The sequence below is a fragment of the Salmo trutta genome, chromosome 27 (genome assembly GCF_901001165.1).
Source record: "Salmo trutta chromosome 27, fSalTru1.1, whole genome shotgun sequence".
Lineage (NCBI taxonomy): Eukaryota > Metazoa > Chordata > Actinopteri > Salmoniformes > Salmonidae > Salmo > Salmo trutta.
The window spans coordinates 24,070,447-24,089,666 of record NC_042983.1 but is presented as its reverse complement, the minus strand read 5'-3'; the positions used below and the strand labels follow the sequence as shown (position 1 = coordinate 24,089,666).

The 19,220-nt window shown below is 45.4% G+C and overlaps 1 protein-coding gene across 3 annotated transcripts in view; it reads right to left on the bottom strand.

The window, feature by feature from the left end:
- The window catches only part of LOC115164658 (citron Rho-interacting kinase), a 120,322-nt gene that overhangs the window by 32,701 nt on the left and 68,401 nt on the right, over positions 1 to 19,220 (bottom strand). For all 3 annotated transcript variants that reach the window (XM_029717366.1, XM_029717365.1, XM_029717367.1), the window contains 16 exons: positions 18,745 to 18,915; positions 18,568 to 18,621; positions 18,083 to 18,136; positions 17,419 to 17,559; positions 15,147 to 15,272; positions 14,561 to 14,656; positions 14,218 to 14,334; positions 13,828 to 13,937; positions 13,539 to 13,713; positions 12,744 to 12,941; positions 12,567 to 12,620; positions 4,625 to 4,822; positions 3,049 to 3,242; positions 2,831 to 2,966; positions 2,645 to 2,749; positions 2,326 to 2,466 (listed from right to left, as the gene is read on the bottom strand). In XM_029717366.1, coding sequence (XP_029573226.1) covers positions 2,326 to 2,466; positions 2,645 to 2,749; positions 2,831 to 2,966; positions 3,049 to 3,242; positions 4,625 to 4,822; positions 12,567 to 12,620; positions 12,744 to 12,941; positions 13,539 to 13,713; positions 13,828 to 13,937; positions 14,218 to 14,334; positions 14,561 to 14,656; positions 15,147 to 15,272; positions 17,419 to 17,559; positions 18,083 to 18,136; positions 18,568 to 18,621; positions 18,745 to 18,915 — 2,070 coding nt within the window. The remainder of the gene's footprint in view (positions 1 to 2,325; positions 2,467 to 2,644; positions 2,750 to 2,830; positions 2,967 to 3,048; positions 3,243 to 4,624; positions 4,823 to 12,566; positions 12,621 to 12,743; positions 12,942 to 13,538; positions 13,714 to 13,827; positions 13,938 to 14,217; positions 14,335 to 14,560; positions 14,657 to 15,146; positions 15,273 to 17,418; positions 17,560 to 18,082; positions 18,137 to 18,567; positions 18,622 to 18,744; positions 18,916 to 19,220) is intronic.

Sequence of the window (19,220 nt, the reverse complement as noted above, 5' to 3'; positions counted from 1 at the left end):
CTACCTGCCCTCCAGGACACCTATAGCACCCGATGTCACAGGAAGGCCAAAAAGATCATCAAGGACAACAACCACCCGAGCCACTGCCTGTTCACCCCGCTACCACCCAGAGGGTGGGGTCAGTACAGGTGCATCAAAGCTGACCCCGAGAGACTGAAAAATAGCTTCTATCTCAAGGCCGTCAGACTGTTAAACAGCCATCACTAACACAGAGAGGCTGCTGCCTACATAAAGACTTGAAATCATTGGCCACTTTAATAAATGGATCACTAGTCAATTCAATAATTACACTTTAATAATGTTTACATATCTTGCATTATTCATCTCATATGTATATACTGTATTTAATACCATCTATTGCATCTTGCCTATGCCGCTCTGTCATTGCTCATCCATATATTTATACGTATATATTCTTACTCTTATTCCATTCCTTTACTTAGATTTGTGTGTATTAGGCAGTTGTTGTGGAATTGTTAGATTACATGTTAGATATTGCTGCACTGTCGGAACTAGAAGCACAAGCATTTCGCAACACTCGCAATAACATCTGCTAACCATGTGTATATGACCAATTCATTTGATTTGATTTGATTGGCTGAGATAATGGATGGGCTGGACATGCCGAGAGATGAGTTCGGATTAGTCTGACATGCTTCTGTCTATAACATGAGCTGCAAAGTATGTGCGGAAAATCCTGTCTACCGTGGCTTTTTTTGAAAGATATCATGAAAACTGAAAAAGTTTTGCTACTGCTCTCAACATTGCTGCCCTGAAGTTAATAGCGCTATTGGTGTCGTTGTCATGGAAGCAGTTGACAGAGTTTTGAAATCAGTGGAATGCCATGTGGAAGCAGAGATGATTGCCAAATGCGGAGAGAGTCCAAAAAGAGAACACAGTAAGAAGGCTGTTGTATAAAACACCTGTCTCCGGATTACATCTTCAAACTAAGGGCAACCATGGCATCCATGACAGAGAGAGAAGCGTTCATCCATGTATACGGGTAAGTGGTATGTGTGTGATCTGTGTAGGAGCTCTAGAAAGAGGCCCGAGTTCCAGAGTTGAATTTCTGCGTTGGATGACTGTTCAAATCAATTTTTCCCAGTTGGAGTTTGTTTTTTCAGAGTTCCCAGTTGTTTTGAACACGGCATTAGAGTTGGAATTATGGTTCATCGCTTAGCTAGCTAGCTAGCTACATGTCTAAACAACACACTCCACTATGCAAGTAACCATTTCACTGTACCATTTACACCTTCTGTATCCTGTGCATTTGACAAATAAACGTAGATTTTATTTGATATAGTGTGTGTTTACCAGAGACGATAATGTGAAGAACAACAGACCTTCACCAAAGCCAGTTTAGGATATAGGCCAAGGACTAGATACAGTTCATTTTTACTACTACTTTTTGCTACTACTTTCACCACTTTTAGTTTTGAAATCTTTGGTTGTTTACTACACTGTGAATCATCAAAGAGATGGGAGAGGCTAAGGCTTAAGTGGATGTGAACGATGCTGACCGGGTGTAGATAAAGAAATTCATGGGCCATTTTCTCAAAAGTGGGGTAACAAGTTTATCAACTTTCAAAGCAGGATTACTTTCTCAATGTTTCTCAAATGCAGTGTACCGTTTTCTAGCTCGGAGTCTCTATTTTTATCCAATGTAAAAAAAACACCATTACAAATGTGTCTACAGTGCATTTGGAAAGTATTCAGACCCCTTCCTTTTTCCACATTTTGTTACGTTACAGCCTTATTCTAAAATTGATTAAACAAAAAAATCTCAGGACCTTAGACTGGGGAAAAGGTTCACCTTCCAACAGGAAAACAACCCTAAGCACACAGCCAAAATAATGCAGTAGCGGCTTCGGAACAAGTATCTGTATGTCCTTGAGTGGCCCAGCCAGAGCCCGGACTTGAACCCGATTGAACATCTCTGGAAAGACCTGAAAATAGCTGTGCAGCGACGCTCCCCATCCAACCTGACAGAGCTTGAGAGGATCTGCAGAAAAGAATAGGAGAAAATCCCCAAATACAGGTGTACCAAGCTTGTAGCGTCATACCCAAGAAGACTCGAGGCTGTAATCGCTGCCAGAGGTGCTTCAACAAAGTACTGAGTAAAGAGTATGAATACTTATGTAAATGCTTTTGCTTTGTCATTATGGGGTATTGCGTGTAGATGGATGAGGAAAACAAACAATTTAATCAATTTTAGAATAAGGCTGTAACATAGCAAAATGTGGAAAAAGTCAAGGGGTCTGAATACTTTCCGAATGCACTGTATGTGTGTGTTTGCTCATGCATGCGTGTGTGTGTGTACAGTACCTGGACGTTCTCCAGCCGGTACTCCAGGTCAGTCCTCTCAGTCTTCAGCAGGTCAGTCTGGTCCAGAGCGTCCTGCAGCCCCTGGGTTAGCCGGAAGATGTGGCTCTTCTGAACATCTAACTGCTGCTGCAGGTTTCCTTGCTGGGGGAGGGACACAAACAGTATCAACAGACATTCTGTGATATTTCACTTCTCACAAGACAAACAAACAAACATACTGGGTTATAATAGAGGATTTTTTTTAAGCCCAGGTATGTGACATTATATGATATAAATAACTCAAATATAACACAGGCAGAATAAGAAAAACGTAGCCTACATCATCCAGCAGCCTCTGCTTCTGCTCCCTCTCAGTCTCCAGCTTCTGCTGCAGACTCCTTGTATTCATCTCCAGCATGGCATGCTTCTTCTCCAGGTCATTCAGCTAGAGGGACAGAGACAGGATGTACGGGTCTGCTTTAGACAGAGAGATAGACAGAGAGACAGACAGACACATAAGGCTCACTGTGTCAGAGAGGCTCTCTGCTTTGAGTTTCTGGTCCTTGAGGGCCTCCTGCAGGGCCAGAATCTCAGTCTTGTGCTCCTTCACGGCCTGCTCAATAGACTGACGAGCCTCCGAGTTGCGCAGGTCAGCACGTAGCCTGAAGAGGAATAAGAGAGGGGCCCATATGAGTGTGTGTTTGTGTGTTTGTGTATGTTTGTGTGTGTGTGTGTGTGTGTTACCTGTTCTGCTTCTCGTTGTCCAGCAGTCTCTGGATATCCCTGGTCCTCCTCTCAGCCTGGTTCTTCTCTTCCTCCAGGGCTCCCCTCCAGGCATCCCATTGCCTCTCCTTCTCCAGCAACTCATCATTCAGGGTCTCCAGCTCCAGGACCTGCTCCTCCAGCATGGTGCACGTGGTCTTCAGCGTCTCAATGTTCTAACACAGAACATGGAAAACATAGGAGGGGTTACATGAGAATAGAAGTCATGCTATTCAACTGTTCAACTGGTCTGTTCTGTTCTAACAGACAACATGAACATCTTAGAGAGATTGTAGGAGATAAACTTACATGAGACAACTATTTAAGGTACTTTTAATAGAGTTTTGTGGTCTTAATGATGACTGTTCTGAAGTCAGCCCTCTGAGTAATGGACATAGTATCCCAAACCAACATCAGTAATGTCAGATTCTGATCATCAGGAACATTGACATTCAATGGGTTGTGCTCCACAGTTAAAAATAGATACAAGTAACTTTGAGAGATAGGGCACATACTGAGCTACGTCTGTATGTTTCTTATTTCCTTTGCTTGAGACAAACACTAGGATAAAAATATAGCTGCAGCACCATGGTCCTCTGAAGTCCACACATCCAGGGCTGACACGACCTGGGAACGATGCGGATGACACATCCCTCCCACTCATGGTCGGATCCCTCTATGACTTCCATCCCTGGTTACACAACCACTAGCTAGGAAAGAGAGACTGGGAGCTCTAGCTACTGAACGCCTACACACACCCCATCCCACAGGGGCAGAGCACAGCATCACACAGCCTACTCCCTCCCCCTCCCCTCCCCTCCCCTCCCCTCTCCTCTCCTCTCCTCTCCTCTCCTCTCCTCTCCTCTCCTCTCCTTCCAGCCTTCCTTCCTTCCTCCCTACCACCCTCTCCTCTCCTCTCAGCCTTCCTTCCTACCACCCTCTCCTCTCCTCTCCTTCCAGCCTTCCTTCCTACCACCCTCTCCTCTCCTCTCTCTCCTCTCCTCTCCTCTCCTCTCCTCTCCTCTCCTCTCCTCAATCTGCTAACTGAGCTGGAGATACATAACAAAAGAACAGTCAAGTATCTTCTGCCTGATTTATACTCTCTCCACTCAATCACATTAGCTGGTATAGTGTGTGTATGTATGTGTGTGTGTGTGCAAGTCTGTGTAGCCTAAATTGATTGTTGAGGAGTATGGAGAGATGTGTGTGTCAGTTTGTGTGTTTGGGGGTATGTGAAATGAAATGTCTGTGAAAGAAAGAGAAAATTGAGAGAGAGAGAGCTCTCTATTATCCCCATTCTGTTAACATGTTAGAGTGTGTTTGTTCTATACGGTACTATGTACCTATGGTCATGAGTGAGTGTGAGTGTATGTGTCACACCTAGGGTTGCAAAATTCTGTGAACTTTCAATAAATTCCCTGGTTTTCCAGAAATCCTGGTTGGAGGATACCAGATCTCCTGCTTATTCCCTCCTGATTCCGGGACCCTCCGAACCGGGATTTCGGGAAAACCAAGAAGTATATTGAAAGTTTGCAGAATTTTGCAACCCTAGTCACACCTGTTTTTGGTTGTTGAGGTGCATCTCGCGATCAGCCACCTCATGGCGGAGGCGGTCCACATCCTGACCCAGATGCAGTTGGTCCTCTGTCTCGTCCGTGGCCTCGTCCAGCTGCTTGGACAGGTAGAAGTTCTGACGGTTCAGCTCAGAGTTCTCCTGGGTCAGCTGGGTCAGCTGCTCCTCCAGGTCTGTGATCACCTGAGGGAAGGAGGGTAGGAGACATATTATACTAGGCTCATTACCAGCTTCTACACAATATTATATCATCTGAATGTATACTACTGCAAGATGTATTGATGTACAGTGTATTCGGAAAGTATTCAGACCCCTTCCCTTTTTCTAACTTTTTCAGACCCTTTGCTATGAGTCTCGAAATTGAGCTCAGGTGTATCCTGTTTCCATTGATCATCCTTGAGATGTTTCTACAACTTGGAGTCCACCTGTGGTAAATTCAATTGATCGGACATGATTTGGAAAGGCACACACCTGTCTATATAAAGTCCCACAGTTGACAGTGCATGTCAGAGCAGAAACCAAGCCATGAGGTCGAAGGAATTGTCCGTAGAGCTCCGAGACAAGATTGTGACGAGGCACAGATCTAGGGAAGGTTACCAAAAAATGTCTGCAGCATTGAATGTCCAAGAACACAGTGGCCTCCATCATTCTTACATGGAAGATATGTTGGCCTCCCGAGTGTTGCAGCATTCTAAGGCACTGCATTGCAGTGTTGCGGAGTCACTACAGCCTGGGGTTCAATCCCAGGCTGTGTCATTACGGCCGTGACTGGGAGTCCCATAGTTTGGAACCACCAAGACACTTCCTAGAGCTGGCTGCCCGGCCAAACTGAGCAATCGGGGAAGAAGGGCCTTGGTCAGGGGGGTGACCAAGAACCTAATGGTCATTCTAACAGAGCCCCAGAGTTCCTCTGTAGAGATGGGAGAACCTTCCAGAAGGACAACCATCTCTGCAGCACTCAACCAATCAGGCCTTTATCATAGAGTGGCCAGACGGAAGCCACTCCTCAGTAAAAGACATATGAAAGCCCGCTTGGAGTTTGCCAAAAGGTACCTAAAGGACTCTCAGACCATGAGAAACAAATTTCTCTGGTCTGATTAAACCAAGCTTGAACTCTTTGGCCTGAATGCCAGACGCCTCACAAGTCCTCAACTGGCAGCTTCGTTAAATAGTACCCGCAAAACACCAGTCACAACGTCAACAGTAACGGACAAAAAAGGACATTTCTAAGTGACCCCAAACTTTTCAACGGTAGTGTATATTTCTTTACAGTTATTTACATATGTACAAGAGTAATTGTATTCTGTTGTATTGGTTAGTATTGGATTACGCTATTGACTGCAAGTACCAGAATGCCTTGCGACAGGAAGTAAGATAAACGAGAACGTGCAAGTTAAGTACAAGTGACAAGTGATTATTCTGGCTTTCCCTAGCAACTTTCTTTTATTGTTTAGTGGAATCTAAAGTAGTAAAATGTAACGTGAACAAGTATTATTACTGAAAATAAGCTTTCATCTCAAAACCGACGTCCCGAGTCATTACTTTGAAGATAGTTTTCTACAGGGGATGTTTTTCAGCAGTCAGATGAACGGAGCACAGAGAGATCCTTGATGAAAACCTGCTCAAGAGCTCTCAGGACCTCAGACTGGGGGTGAAGGTTCACCTTCCAACAGGACAACGAAGCTAAGCACACAGCCAAGACAACGCAAGAGTGGCTTTGGGACAAGTCTTTGAGTGGCCCGGACTTGGACCCGATCGAACATCTCTGAAGAGACCTGAAAATATCTGTGCAGCGACGCTCCCCATCGAACCTGACAGAGCTTGAGAGGATCTGCAGAGAAGAATGGGAGAAACTCCCCAAATACAGGTTATAGGGTCATAGCGTCAAGCTTATAGCGTCATACACAAGAAGACTTGAGTCTGTAATCACCCTGTTGCAGGAAAACTTTTCTGTAATGCAGTAAAATGTCAAACTTGTAGCGTATTTGAGGTTTAAAAAGGCTTCTGAAGTTTGTAATTTCCACTTTTAAATTTCAGACTTGATTTTCCCTTATGAAAAATGCATCAACCTATACAAAAATGTCCATTAATTATAATCCACATTTCCTGTTGCTGCAGGATTATTTTCCTGCTATAGCAAACTGGCTGAAATTAAGATCCTCCATCTGTATGTAGTGAAATGAAATTATCAATCAATGGGAGTGGGGCATATGACTCATAATTTAAATGGCCGTTGAAAAGTGAGTGAAAAGTCCTCACCAGCGCTTGCTGGATTGCCATACACTTGAGACAATCAATGTGAGTTTCCTTCAGTGAATGCTACATTTCCGCATACTAAGGCACCCATTTTGCAATTACAGATAAATATCCAAGCAAACTTTTTTTTTTTATTCACTACTTCCGGTTTGGAGCGAGCAGTCGCACTACGCTTCACTCCACAGGTAATATTACACTTCACTACATTACAACGGTTTGATTTGTTTGATCCGAGCAATTCTTTTCTTAGCTAGCTACATAGCCGTCTTTGTATCAAAGATAATCGTGTAGCTTAGAGTAATTATCGAAGTTAGCTATCTTCGTCCTCCTAACGTAGTCATCACTGCTAGCTAGCTAGTCAACACTGCTAGCTAGCCAACCAGCCAACTTCCACCGACTAGCAGCACTGTAGAATCTATTACATTACAACGGAATGACTTGACTAGTGTAGTGTTAGTGAGCCAGCTACATAGTTGTCTTTGCATCTAAGATAATTGTGTAGTTTAGAGTAATTATTAGTAACTAGCCAGCCGCGACGCCAGACTTAGTCAACACACCTAGTCTTCATTAACCCACTGCTAGCTAGCTAGCCAACAGCTAGCCAACCGTTACCGACTAGCAGCGCTCTAGACACTAATACTTTACAACGGAACGACTTGATTAGTGTAGTGTTAGTGAGCCAGCTACATAGTTGTCTTTGCTGTCTTTGCATCTAAGATAATTGTGTAGTTTAGAGTAATTATTAGTAACTAGCCAGCCGCGACGCCAGACGTAGTCAACACACCTAGTCATCATTAACCCACTGCTAGCTAGCTAGCAAACAGCTAGCCAACCGTTACCGACTAGCAGCGCTGTAGATACCAATACTTTACAACGGAACGATTTGACTAGTGCAGTGTTGGCTAGCTAGCTACATAGTTGTCTTTGTCATAGCTTGATAATTGTGTAGTTTAGTAATTACCGAGGTTAGCTAGCCAGCTATTGCCGTCCCCCGCGACACCATTTTTTCCAAACCCAGCCAACTAGTAACACTGTAGAAACTAAATACATTACAAAGGAACGTCTTGATTAGTGTTATGTTAGCTAGCTACAAAGTTGCTTTTGTATCATGACAAGGTGTAGTACTGAAACTATCGAGGTCACCTAGCCAGCTACACGGTCAAACAAAGTCAACAACGCAGCCACTGCTAGCTAGCCTACTCCACCAGCCAGCAGTACTGTATCATTTTCGTCATTTTAGTCAATAAGATTTTTTGCAACGTAAGCTTAACTTTCTGAACATTCGAGACGTGTAGTCCACTTGTCATTCCAATCTCCTTTGCATTAGCGTAGCCTCTTCTGTAGCTTGTCAACTATGTGTCTGTCTATCCCTGTTCTCTCCCCTCTGCACAGGCCATACAAACGCTTCACACCGCGTGGCCGCTGCCACTCTAACCTGGTGGTCCCAGCGCGCACGACCCACGTGGAGTTCCAGGTCTCCGGCAGCCTCTGGAACTGCCGGTCTGCGGCCAACAAGGCTGAGTTCATCTCAGCCTATGCTACCCTCCAGTCCCTAGACTTCCTGGCGCTGACGGAAACATGGATCACCACAGATAACACTGCTACTCCTACTGCTCTCTCCTCGTCTGCCCACGTGTTCTCGCATACCCCTAGAGCATCGAGCCAGCGGGGTGGTGGCACTGGAATCCTCATCTCTCCCAAGTGGACATTCTCTCTTTCTCCCCTGACCCATCTGTCTATCTCCTCATTTGAATTCCATGCTGTCACAGTTACCAGCCCTTTCAAGCTTAACATCCTCATCATTTATCGCCCTCCAGGTTCCCTTGGAGAGTTCATCAATGAGCTTGACGCCTTGATAAGTTCCTTCCCTGAGGATGGCTCAGCTCTCACAGTTCTGGGTGACTTTAACCTCCCCACGTCTACCTTCGACTCATTCCTCTCTGCCTCCTTCTTTCCACTCCTCTCCTCTTTTGACCTCACCCTCTCACCTTCCCCCCTACTCACAAGGCAGGCAATACGCTTGACCTCATCTTTACTAGATGCTGTTCTTCCACTAATCTCATTGCAACTCCTCTCCAAGTCTCCGACCACTACCTTGTATCCTTTTCCCTCTCGCTCTCATCAAAAACTTCTCACTCTGCCCCTACTCGGATGGTATTGCGCCGTCCCAACCTTCGCTCTCTCTCTCCTGCTACTCTCTCCTCTTCCATCCTATCATCTCTTCCCTCTGCTCAAACCTTCTCCAACCTATCTCCTGATTTTGCCTCCTCAACCCTCCTCTCCTCCCTCTCTGCATCCTTTGATTTTCTCTGTCCCCTATCCTCCAGGCCGGCTCGGTCCTCCCCTCCTGCTCCGTGGCTCGACGACTCACTGCGAGCTCACAGAACAGGGCTCCGGGCAGCCGAGCGGAAATGGAGGAAAACTCGCCTCCCTGCGGACCTCGCATCCTTTCACTCCCTCCTCTCTACATTTTCCTCTTCTGTATCTGCTGCTAAAGCCACTTTCTACCACTCTAAATTCCAAGCATCTGCCTCTAACCCTAGGAAGCTTTTTGCTACCTTCTCCTCCCTCCTGAATCCTCCTCCCCCCCCCTCCTCCCTCACTGCGGATGACTTCGTCAACCATTTTGAAAAGAAGGTTGACGACATCCGATCCTCGTTTGCTAAGTCAAGCGACACCGCTGGTCCTGCTCACACTGCCCTACCCTGTGCTTTGACCTCTTTCTCCCCTCTCTCTCCAGATGAAATCTCGCGTCTTGTGACGGCCGGCCGCCCAACAACCTGCCCACTTGACCCTATCCCCTCCTCTCTTCTCCAGACCATTTCCGGAGACCTTCTCCCCTACCTCACCTCGCTCATCAACTCATCCTTGACCGCTGGCTACGTCCCTTCCGTCTTCAAGAGAGCGAGAGTTGCACCCCTTCTGAAAAAACCTACACTCGATCCCTCCGATGTCAACAACTACAGACCAGTATCCCTTCTTTCTTTTCTCTCCAAAACTCTTGAACGTGCCGTCCTTGGCCAGCTCTCCTGCTATCTCTCTCAGAACGACCTTCTTGATCCTAATCAGTCAGGTTTCAAGACTGGGCATTCAACTGAGACTGCTCTTCTCTGTGTCACGGAGGCTCTCCGCACTGCTAAAGCTAACTCTCTCTCCTCTGCTCTCATCCTTCTAGACCTATCTGCTGCCTTTGATACTGTGAACCATCAGATCCTCCTCTCCACCCTCTCCGAGCTGGGCATCTCCGGCGCGGCCCACGCTTGGATTGCGTCCTACCTGACAGGTCGCTCCTACCAGGTGGCGTGGCGAGAATCTGTCTCCGCACCACGTGCTCTCACCACTGGTGTCCCCCAGGGCTCTGTTCTAGGCCCTCTCCTATTCTCGCTATACACCAAGTCACTTGGCTCTGTCATATCCTCACACGGTCTCTCCTATCATTGCTATGCAGACGACACACAATTAATCTTCTCCTTTCCCCCTTCTGACAACCAGGTGGCGAATCGCATCTCTGCATGTCTGGCAGACATATCAGTGTGGATGACGGATCACCACCTCAAGCTGAACCTCGGCAAGACGGAGCTGCTCTTCCTCCCGGGGAAGGACTGCCCGTTCCATGATCTCGCCATCACGGTTGACAACTCCCTTGTGTCCTCCTCCCAGAGTGCTAAGAACCTTGGCGTGATCCTGGACAACACCCTGTCGTTCTCCACTAACATCAAGGCGGTGACCCGATCCTGTAGGTTCATGCTCTACAACATTCGCAGAGTACGACCCTGCCTCACACAGGAAGCGGCGCAGGTCCTAATCCAGGCACTTGTCATCTCCCGTCTGGATTACTGCAACTCGCTGTTGGCTGGGCTCCCTGCCTGTGCCATCAAACCCCTACAACTCATCCAGAACGCCGCAGCCCGTCTGGTGTTCAACCTTCCCAAGTTCTCTCACGTCACCCCGCTCCTCCGCTCTCTCCACTGGCTTCCAGTTGAAGCTCGCATCCGCTACAAGACCATGGTGCTTGCCTACGGAGCTGTGAGGGGAACGGCACCTCCGTACCTTCAGGCTCTGATCAGGCCCTACACCCAAACAAGGGCACTGCGTTCATCCACCTCTGGCCTGCTCGCCTCCCTACCTCTGAGGAAGCACAGTTCCCGCTCAGCCCAGTCAAAACTGTTCGCCGCTCTGGCACCCCAATGGTGGAACAAGCTCCCTCACGATGCCAGGACAGCGGAGTCAATCACCACCTTCCGGAGACACCTGAAACCCCACCTCTTTAAGGAATACCTGGGATAGGATAAAGTAATCCTTCTAACCCCCCCCCCTTTAAAAGATTTAGATGCACTATTGTAAAGTGGTTGTTCTACTGGATATTATAGGTGAATGCACCAATTTGTAAGTCGCTCTGGATAAGAGCGTCTGCTAAATGACTTAAATGTAAATGTAAATGTAATCTCAGACAGCCTTCATGTCTTTGTCAAGGCTGAGCAGGGAGCTGAATAATCAATTCATCAGCCCCATTCGGTCCTCTTAATCAGCCAGGATAATAGTATAGACTGTATGCAAATGAGGGTTAGAGGCTGCTGAAGCTCAGTTAGAGAGTTAGATGTTGTTCCTCTCTCTGGGGAGCCTGGCTGCTGGGTACCATGCAGGACTACATGGCAGTGGAGAGAAGTGAACAAAGCTTTTCTGTATGTAAATCATCTCTCTCTCCTGTTTCTACTGAGCCAGTCATCCCAACCATTCCCTCTAAGGCTGGGGGCTGACAGAAGAGGAAATGGGAGGTCAACAGTGGGACTGATGCGCTGGGATCTGTCTATCAGCAATGTTCTCTCCCCATCCTACTGTGTAGACACGCCACATACTCCACACAAACCACCACACCACCACACCCTAGAGCAAGACAAGTTTGAGGTGCTGTAGTCTCCTTCATATACACAGAAACACAGTACAGTACAGTCCACTAGCAGCACCCAGGGTAGATAAACACTGGTGCTAACCTCAGAATGTTTGATTCATTACAGTAATTTTAATTACAGTGGGTTTGGTTAGAATTCACTACCCTCTACAAATGAGTAAACAAAACCTAGCTAATTACCAACAACAGCCAAATGACCCAGACCTTTACCTCCAGTCTTGTTACATTACATTATATGTTGTTGATACACTACTACCCCATGTCAATGCAACCTTACCCATGTTTCATTTCTGTTATTTTTGAATGGTGGACGGCTGCCAGAAGTACTGTGTTATTAATAATCTAAATAGAAAAAATGGTGCCATACACAAAAATAAACATGGGGAGCCAGGCAAGAAGCTAGGCACAATTTGTTTCTGAACTTGGGAGTGATTGCCTGAATACCGGCCAGCTGAATCTAGGGAAAATGCTCTTTCCCAACAGTTTGCGAGTGGGAGGATCTCAAAAGTAGGGCAAGCGGATAAAGAGAGACCATTATGTATTACCCACAATGAGTCCCAGCAGTGACTCAAACAATGTGACTTTAAATGTTTTTAAAACCACTACCACAACACAATAACCTCTTCTTCTCAGGGTTAGTCTTCACATGTTCACCGAGAAAGAGATATGAAAAAGATATGGGTATACATTTTTCATAACATCAACCTTAACACAAGATGAATTGAAAACAGAGAGAGAGAGAGCGAGAGAGAGGTGGCATACCGCACAGCTGTCTCTGAGGGCATCATACTTGCGCTGGACCTCGTCCCGGTGGGCCTACCAGACAGATAGAGAGAGGGACAGGTTTGGTGGCTGTACTACAGTACTTCATCATAGCATAGCAATAACATGAGTAATATCAATAGATTGTTACAGTATGTCTGTCCCTCTTGCACTCACTCTAAGAACACAGATTTCCTCCTCAGCCTCAGCGGTGGTGTCCTCCAGCTCTGACTTGGCCTGCTGCAGCTGACTCTCCAGGGATTGGCGTGCCGCTTGTAGCCCGCTGATCTGAGAAACCCTCTCCTGCAACGACAGGGTCAGCTCCGTCACCTGACGCTTGATCTCCAGCTTCTGCTCCTCGTGCTCCAGGCCCATCTAACGACATGACGGACACACAGAGAGAAGGGAGAGACAGGGAGAGGAAGGAGAGAGTCAGAGAGATGAGTCACCCAGAGGAATGAGAGAGTCAGAGAGATGAGTCACCCAGAGGGATGAGAGAGTCAGAGAGTTGAGTCACCCAGAGGGATGAGATAGTCAAAAAGTTGAGTCACCCAGAGGAAGGAAAGAGTCAGAGAGATGAGTTACCCAGAGGAATTATAGAGTCAAAGAGTTGAGTCACCCAGAGGAAGGAAAGAGTCAGAAAGATGAGTTACCCAGAGGAATTATAGAGTCAGAGAGTAGAGTCATCTAGAGGAAGGAGAGAGTCAGAGAGTTGAGTCACCCAGAAGGATGAGAGAATCAGAGAGATGCTGATCTGGCAAAACAACTACCGATATTTCACCCTACATGACCCCTCTATCTGGCATCTCTCTCTGCCAACCCCCCGACAGCTCTCCTGGCCTCTTCCCTCTTTTCCTCCTCCTCTTCTTACCTGCACTCCCCTCTCCTCCTTCCTGTGACCATAACCGTTCTGTCCTCTCCTTCCTTCTCTGCCCTCCTCACCTCCCCCTCTCCTCCTCCTTCTCTCCTCACCTCTCTCAGCCTGTTCTCCAGCTCCAGCACTCGGCTCTTGTTGCTCTGCTCCTGCTGACTCATCTTCTCCAGGTGCTCTTCCAGCTTGGCGTTCTGGGCCTCTAGCTTCCCAGCCTGGGACTCTAGGTAGAACTTCTGCTGCCTCAGCTCCGAGATCATCTCCTCCTGGGCTTTCCTGTCAGGCCCAGACAGATAAACAAACACGCAGCACAGTCAGTATCACTGTGTGGCGAATCCTCCTAACTAATTAACCAACTAACTAACTAACTAACTAGTCCACAACACTCACATGTTCTTCTGGGTGTAGATGCTGCTGTTGGCTGCCAGTTTGTTGGCCTCAGATAGCTCAGCAATCCTCTGCTCCAGGCTGGCCATCTTTGAGTCCATGGCATTTATGGTCTGGGATGGACAGAAGAGTCAAGTTTCAACACACATTTACATGCAGCCTCAACATGTCTGACAATTTGCAGTACATTTATAATGTTACCTCATTTATAAAATGCTCACTACTACTGTCAAAACAATACAGTACATGTACAATATATGACAGTTGCCTTGCAACAGGTTCTTGCAAGTTTGAAATAAACCAAGTCAGTGTGATTAATGTGAAAAATAAACCAATTCAGTGTAATGTGAAAATAGGCCTGGCCACATCCTAACTAGGCTGGCCAGCTCTTACCGCCTTCTGCTCACTGATGATGCAGCACTTCTCCTGGACCTCCTCCTCATACTTGCTCTGACTGGATTCCAGCATCTCCTTATCTGCCATGCCTGCCTTCATCTGGTTCTCCAGAACCTGGTTAATATAAGAGAGAGATACAACACAATATCAGGCTACAGCTCAGGATCAAGGCCCAGTCAGAGTTTTCATGACCAAGGGACCTGCCCAGGAAAAACTCTGGGCCCTAGTTAAAGCCGACAACATCCCCTAACAGTGTGAATACACCAGTAGTCCTTAATATGATACTCTCCTGAATGGGTGTGCTAAACAGGAGAGAGACGTTGAGGCTCTGAAGCTCTACCTTGATCTTCTCTTCATAAAGCTTCTCCTTCTGCTCGAGGTGGGTCTCCACGCGTTGGGCTGTGGACTGGCTCTCACGCAGACTCTCCTCCAGGTCCTATGCAAACAAACCCGTTAGAGTGCATTGTTTATTCAGCCTTTTCAAGTTAGGACACAACACCATGATATTATGCAGTAGAGCAAGGGATAAAATGTACACAAAACAATCTTAGGCAAAATAAAAAATGATCTGTGTTCATAATCGGTCACTTTTGGGTTTGAGACAGAGAGAAACCACGCTATGAATGACCCCCAGGGAGTCAGGGCTGAATCCTAATGTGAGATCATCACTGATGTCAATGGGAGATGCTTGAAAATTACACTTACGAACGCAGATCTCAAGTTAGGATTTGGCGCAGACTGAATAATAAGGTGAGGGAGTGTGAGTATGTGTGTGTATCTAAGCGAGTGTGTGTATGAGCAGTGAACACACATATGTCCTGGAGGGCTTGTGTGATAATCACTCTGATGGAAGGTAATCCTCCAAAGAAGGGCAAAGTTGTGAGGGCCAGAGGGGGGCTGAGGGCCCCTCTTTCCCCTCCCCTTACCATGATTTGATCCGTCATCTGCTGGATCTGCTGGGCCTTGCTCTGCATGTCCTCCTTCAGCTTACTCTCCCTGCGCTCAACTATCTCCAGCCTCTTCACCTGGTTCTCCAGGGTCCTCCTGCCATCCTACAAACACACACACACACACCGCTAACTGCCTGGTACTCAGCACTCTATTGTCCCTCTAATCACTCTGACATCAATGCAAATGTAATCGATAATCTAATCAAACACTTCATGAGAGCCCATGAGCTATTGTTGCGTAACATTTCTATAGGCTACACAATTGCATTAGAAAACAAGAGTGATGGTCTCTATAAAAGAGAGGAGGCTACAATGAACTTTCTATAGGCTAGGCCTACTATATTTATTAATCAACTTTCCTAATATTAAGCACATTACTTCTCTTTACAACAGGAGTATAGTCTACCTGGCTGACATGAAAATGAAACGCAGGAAAAGTGTGCTCCATTCGTTGTTTAAGTGCATAGATGACATGTATTCTTTTCTGCCCTGTATCTAGACAGGTGCATGATAACGGTCCATTCTAAATCAAAACACAATTCACACATATTATTTAGTATATGTAACAACACATTACATCAAGAATAGTGTGATGGGTGACAATTCTAGCCTATCACTTGTGAATGATGCCCAGCTTAAGGCAAGCAGCCCATGCTTTTTTTGCAACTTTTTCAAATCATAGTTGCACACCTCATGTAGCCTAGCCATATGCCTATATGTTTTGATAAGGTTTATATCACAACTAAAGTGGCCAAATAACTTCTTAAAATTAAGCACATTAATCTGCTTTACAATGGGTGTAGAGCCTAACTGGCAGCAGGCGAGTTTCAAGTTTGGGGAAGATCATTTTCACCATAAAAATACACCTTTATAATAAAAGCATTACATGCATAATTTCATTTGCGGTCACTTTTGAGAATGGTGTTTTCCTGCTAATGGAACATTCACCCTTATAGCCTACTGCCATGTGCGCATTGCTGCGCTTATAATGTGACAGTCTAATAGTTTATCAACATGTTAAGCTAAACGTTCTGATCTGTTGCGTCAGCCACATTACATAAACAAGGTTTGTTGATGCTAGTTGTTGTATTAATTTGGGATCTATCGCATCCCACAACTGTCAGACTGTTTGGAATATTTATTTTCCCACAGAATAGAATAGGTCGACTTTTGTACTATGGGGGATAGTAGATTGACATAGACTAGTGCTTTTGCTGTTCGTTAGGCCTACTCTTCTTGTTGACTGACAAAAAGTAAATGTGGGCAGTTCTTCCAATATCTTCAACAGGCACCTCAGAATTGCACAAGGACGCGCGCAGTTGCGTCCCGGATGTGTCTGTTTTCACTTGTAGCTCACGTGACTGAAAGCCATGTGAGTGAGAGGTGCCTCCGCACGCAGCGGGGAGAAGGGAATTATAATTATTATATTCAGCCCAAGGGCACAACGACCACTGGCAGCAAAGGCATAGATTTTTTAGGGGGATTATGGCCACACAAAGGGAATGCAGCCGGGAAATTCGAGGCATTATCAAGTGCTTGTCAAATTGTGAATGAAAGACTAATGAATGGTGTCTGCGCAAAAAAAGAAAGCAGAGCTCATACTTTTCTTGCGACTTTTTTAAATTCATCATTAGAGTGGCATCAGGCTGCCGTAGAATGTATTAAAAATCCAAACATATAGCCCGACATTTGTATCACAACTAAAATTACATAAATAACTATAAAAAATGCATATAGGATTACCTGTTTTTTTGTTAACCGCTCAACACAGAATAGCTGTGGAGAAAATATCCCTTCTATTTCATTCAGCGTTGTTCTATTGTATTATTCATACTATAAAGTAATATAAAATAATGCCACGGAATTCTAAGCAAATCTTGTCTGCTAAATGAACTAGTGTAGCACACAGCCATATGGCATAGCCAGATCAAGAGATAACAAGGACAAGGCAGAGTATTCTATTCTGTTCTTCTGAAATAGACTGCATTTTCTTCATATCATGTTTCTTTAGACCTGTCTAAAAGAAATGGATATATTGTGAAGGTGTAGGCTGTATTACATGGATTTATTAGACATATTAAAATGTAGATGTTCCATAGGTCCACATCAGTGGTTTGTAGGCTGTGTGTGGAAGCCAGGAGATGCTGAATGTGTGTATGCTAATTAACGGTCAATTGGCAGTTATTTGCTAGACAATCACCACTGACAAAATGTCATGACTGCAACAGCTCTAGTCAGTACTGCATACCTCCTTCTCTCTTAGGCGTCTCTGGAGGCTGTCACTGGAGTCCTCCTTGGTCTGAAGCCTCTCCAGCTCATGCTCCATGCGCTCCTTAGCCACCCTGATGCTATGGAGGAGATCTGTGGTCTCACTGCTTGCCTTCACTGCCTGTGTTATGGGCCGGGGAACAACAAACACTTTCTGTCACCTATCTGACATTTACATAACTTTAAACTGTCATATTTTAAGCTCTGCAGGCTTTATTGGTAGTTGCATGCATGAATAGCCTATAATACTGGGTGAAAATGTGATTGATTGTGCCTCTGAAATATGTGCCCATACAGCCTGGAGAATTCCATTAGGAAATGGCTTTAGAGTTATTTTGAAAATGTCTTCATTTAATGTAGTCATCGCTATAAAACATATTACATAGAGGAACCAACATTGTCTGAAAAATATTTTGATAGCTGGCAATTAAGCAGAAACTGACAAATTGTGATTTTAGATACAGTTGATTTATTCTCAGGCCACAATTTAACATCTGCTTTACAGGACAATGGAGGAGTTGACACACATCATCAGCAAGAGAGAGAGGACTTTCACATGTCTGTGTGTGATAAGCATCTATTCTTCCCTTAAAGCATATGCTGAATATGAATTATCCATGAAGTTTTCAACAAAAATATTCTACCTTGGCAAGCTTATCTTGGAGATCCTCAATTTTCACTTGCTGTTCAGCATTGGTCTGAAACAGAGAAATAGAACGAAAAACAACATTTTAAGCTAAATATTTCACAGTCCATATGAGTTCAGCCCCAAACCATCTTCATGGTTTCATTCATGATGGGATAATTTGTCTCCTAACCATTGAACATTACTTAAAGGAAAATATACTGTATGAGTCAATCAACACCTTCCGGAGACACCTGAAACCCCACCTCTTTAAGGAATACCTAGGATAGGATAAAGTAATCCTTCTACCCCCCCCCCCAAAAAAAAAATGATATAGATGTACTATTGTAAAGTGGTTGTTCCACTGGATATCATAAGGTGATTGCACCAATTTGTAAGTCGCTCTGGATATGAGTGTCTGCTAAATGATGTAAATGTAAAATGTAATGACCATCCAGGGTGTCAACAGGAGATCAACATGAGCCAATAGGACCGAAGTTGTACCTTCTCCAGCTTTGACAGAAGCTCCTCTGTATCACTTTTCCCTTGCTCCTTGGCCTGTGTGAAAATAACTAGAAAATCAGTTAAACCTCCTGCTTTCAAAACCAACAAATGCCTTTCAAGTTCTCTGCATGTGGGTCAGAGTCAAGAGATCAATATCAGAGTGAATTGTTACAGCACCTTCTGCATCCTCTGTTGACAGTCTGCTGCTTTCCTCTTCAGCTCTTCACTGGTCTGACGGGACTCCTTCAGCTCCGACTCATACAGGTCGCTACGACGACGGGCCGCAGACAGGTCCTCCTCCAGCTGCCTGATGGCCACACGCATCTCCTCCAGCTGGGCATGGTACTCCTGCAGAGGGATGAGAGAGAAACGACAGAGGAACGAGGGATGAGAGAGAGGTGAAAGATATATGGTAAAGGATAAATGACAAACAAGTGAATAGAAAGGAACAAATGGAAAGCATCCCAGAAAGAGATTAGATTGGCAGACATGAGAGAGGGAGTGATGGGGCGGAGTGCTACAAAGAATAGACAGAAGAGGATATACGGTATAATAGAATCTTTTGAACAAAGAGTTATGGAACAAGAAAAATTGCACTAGCCAAAGTCATTTAGTGCCCTTGTCCTCTAAGGGTCTAATGATGATTAGATACG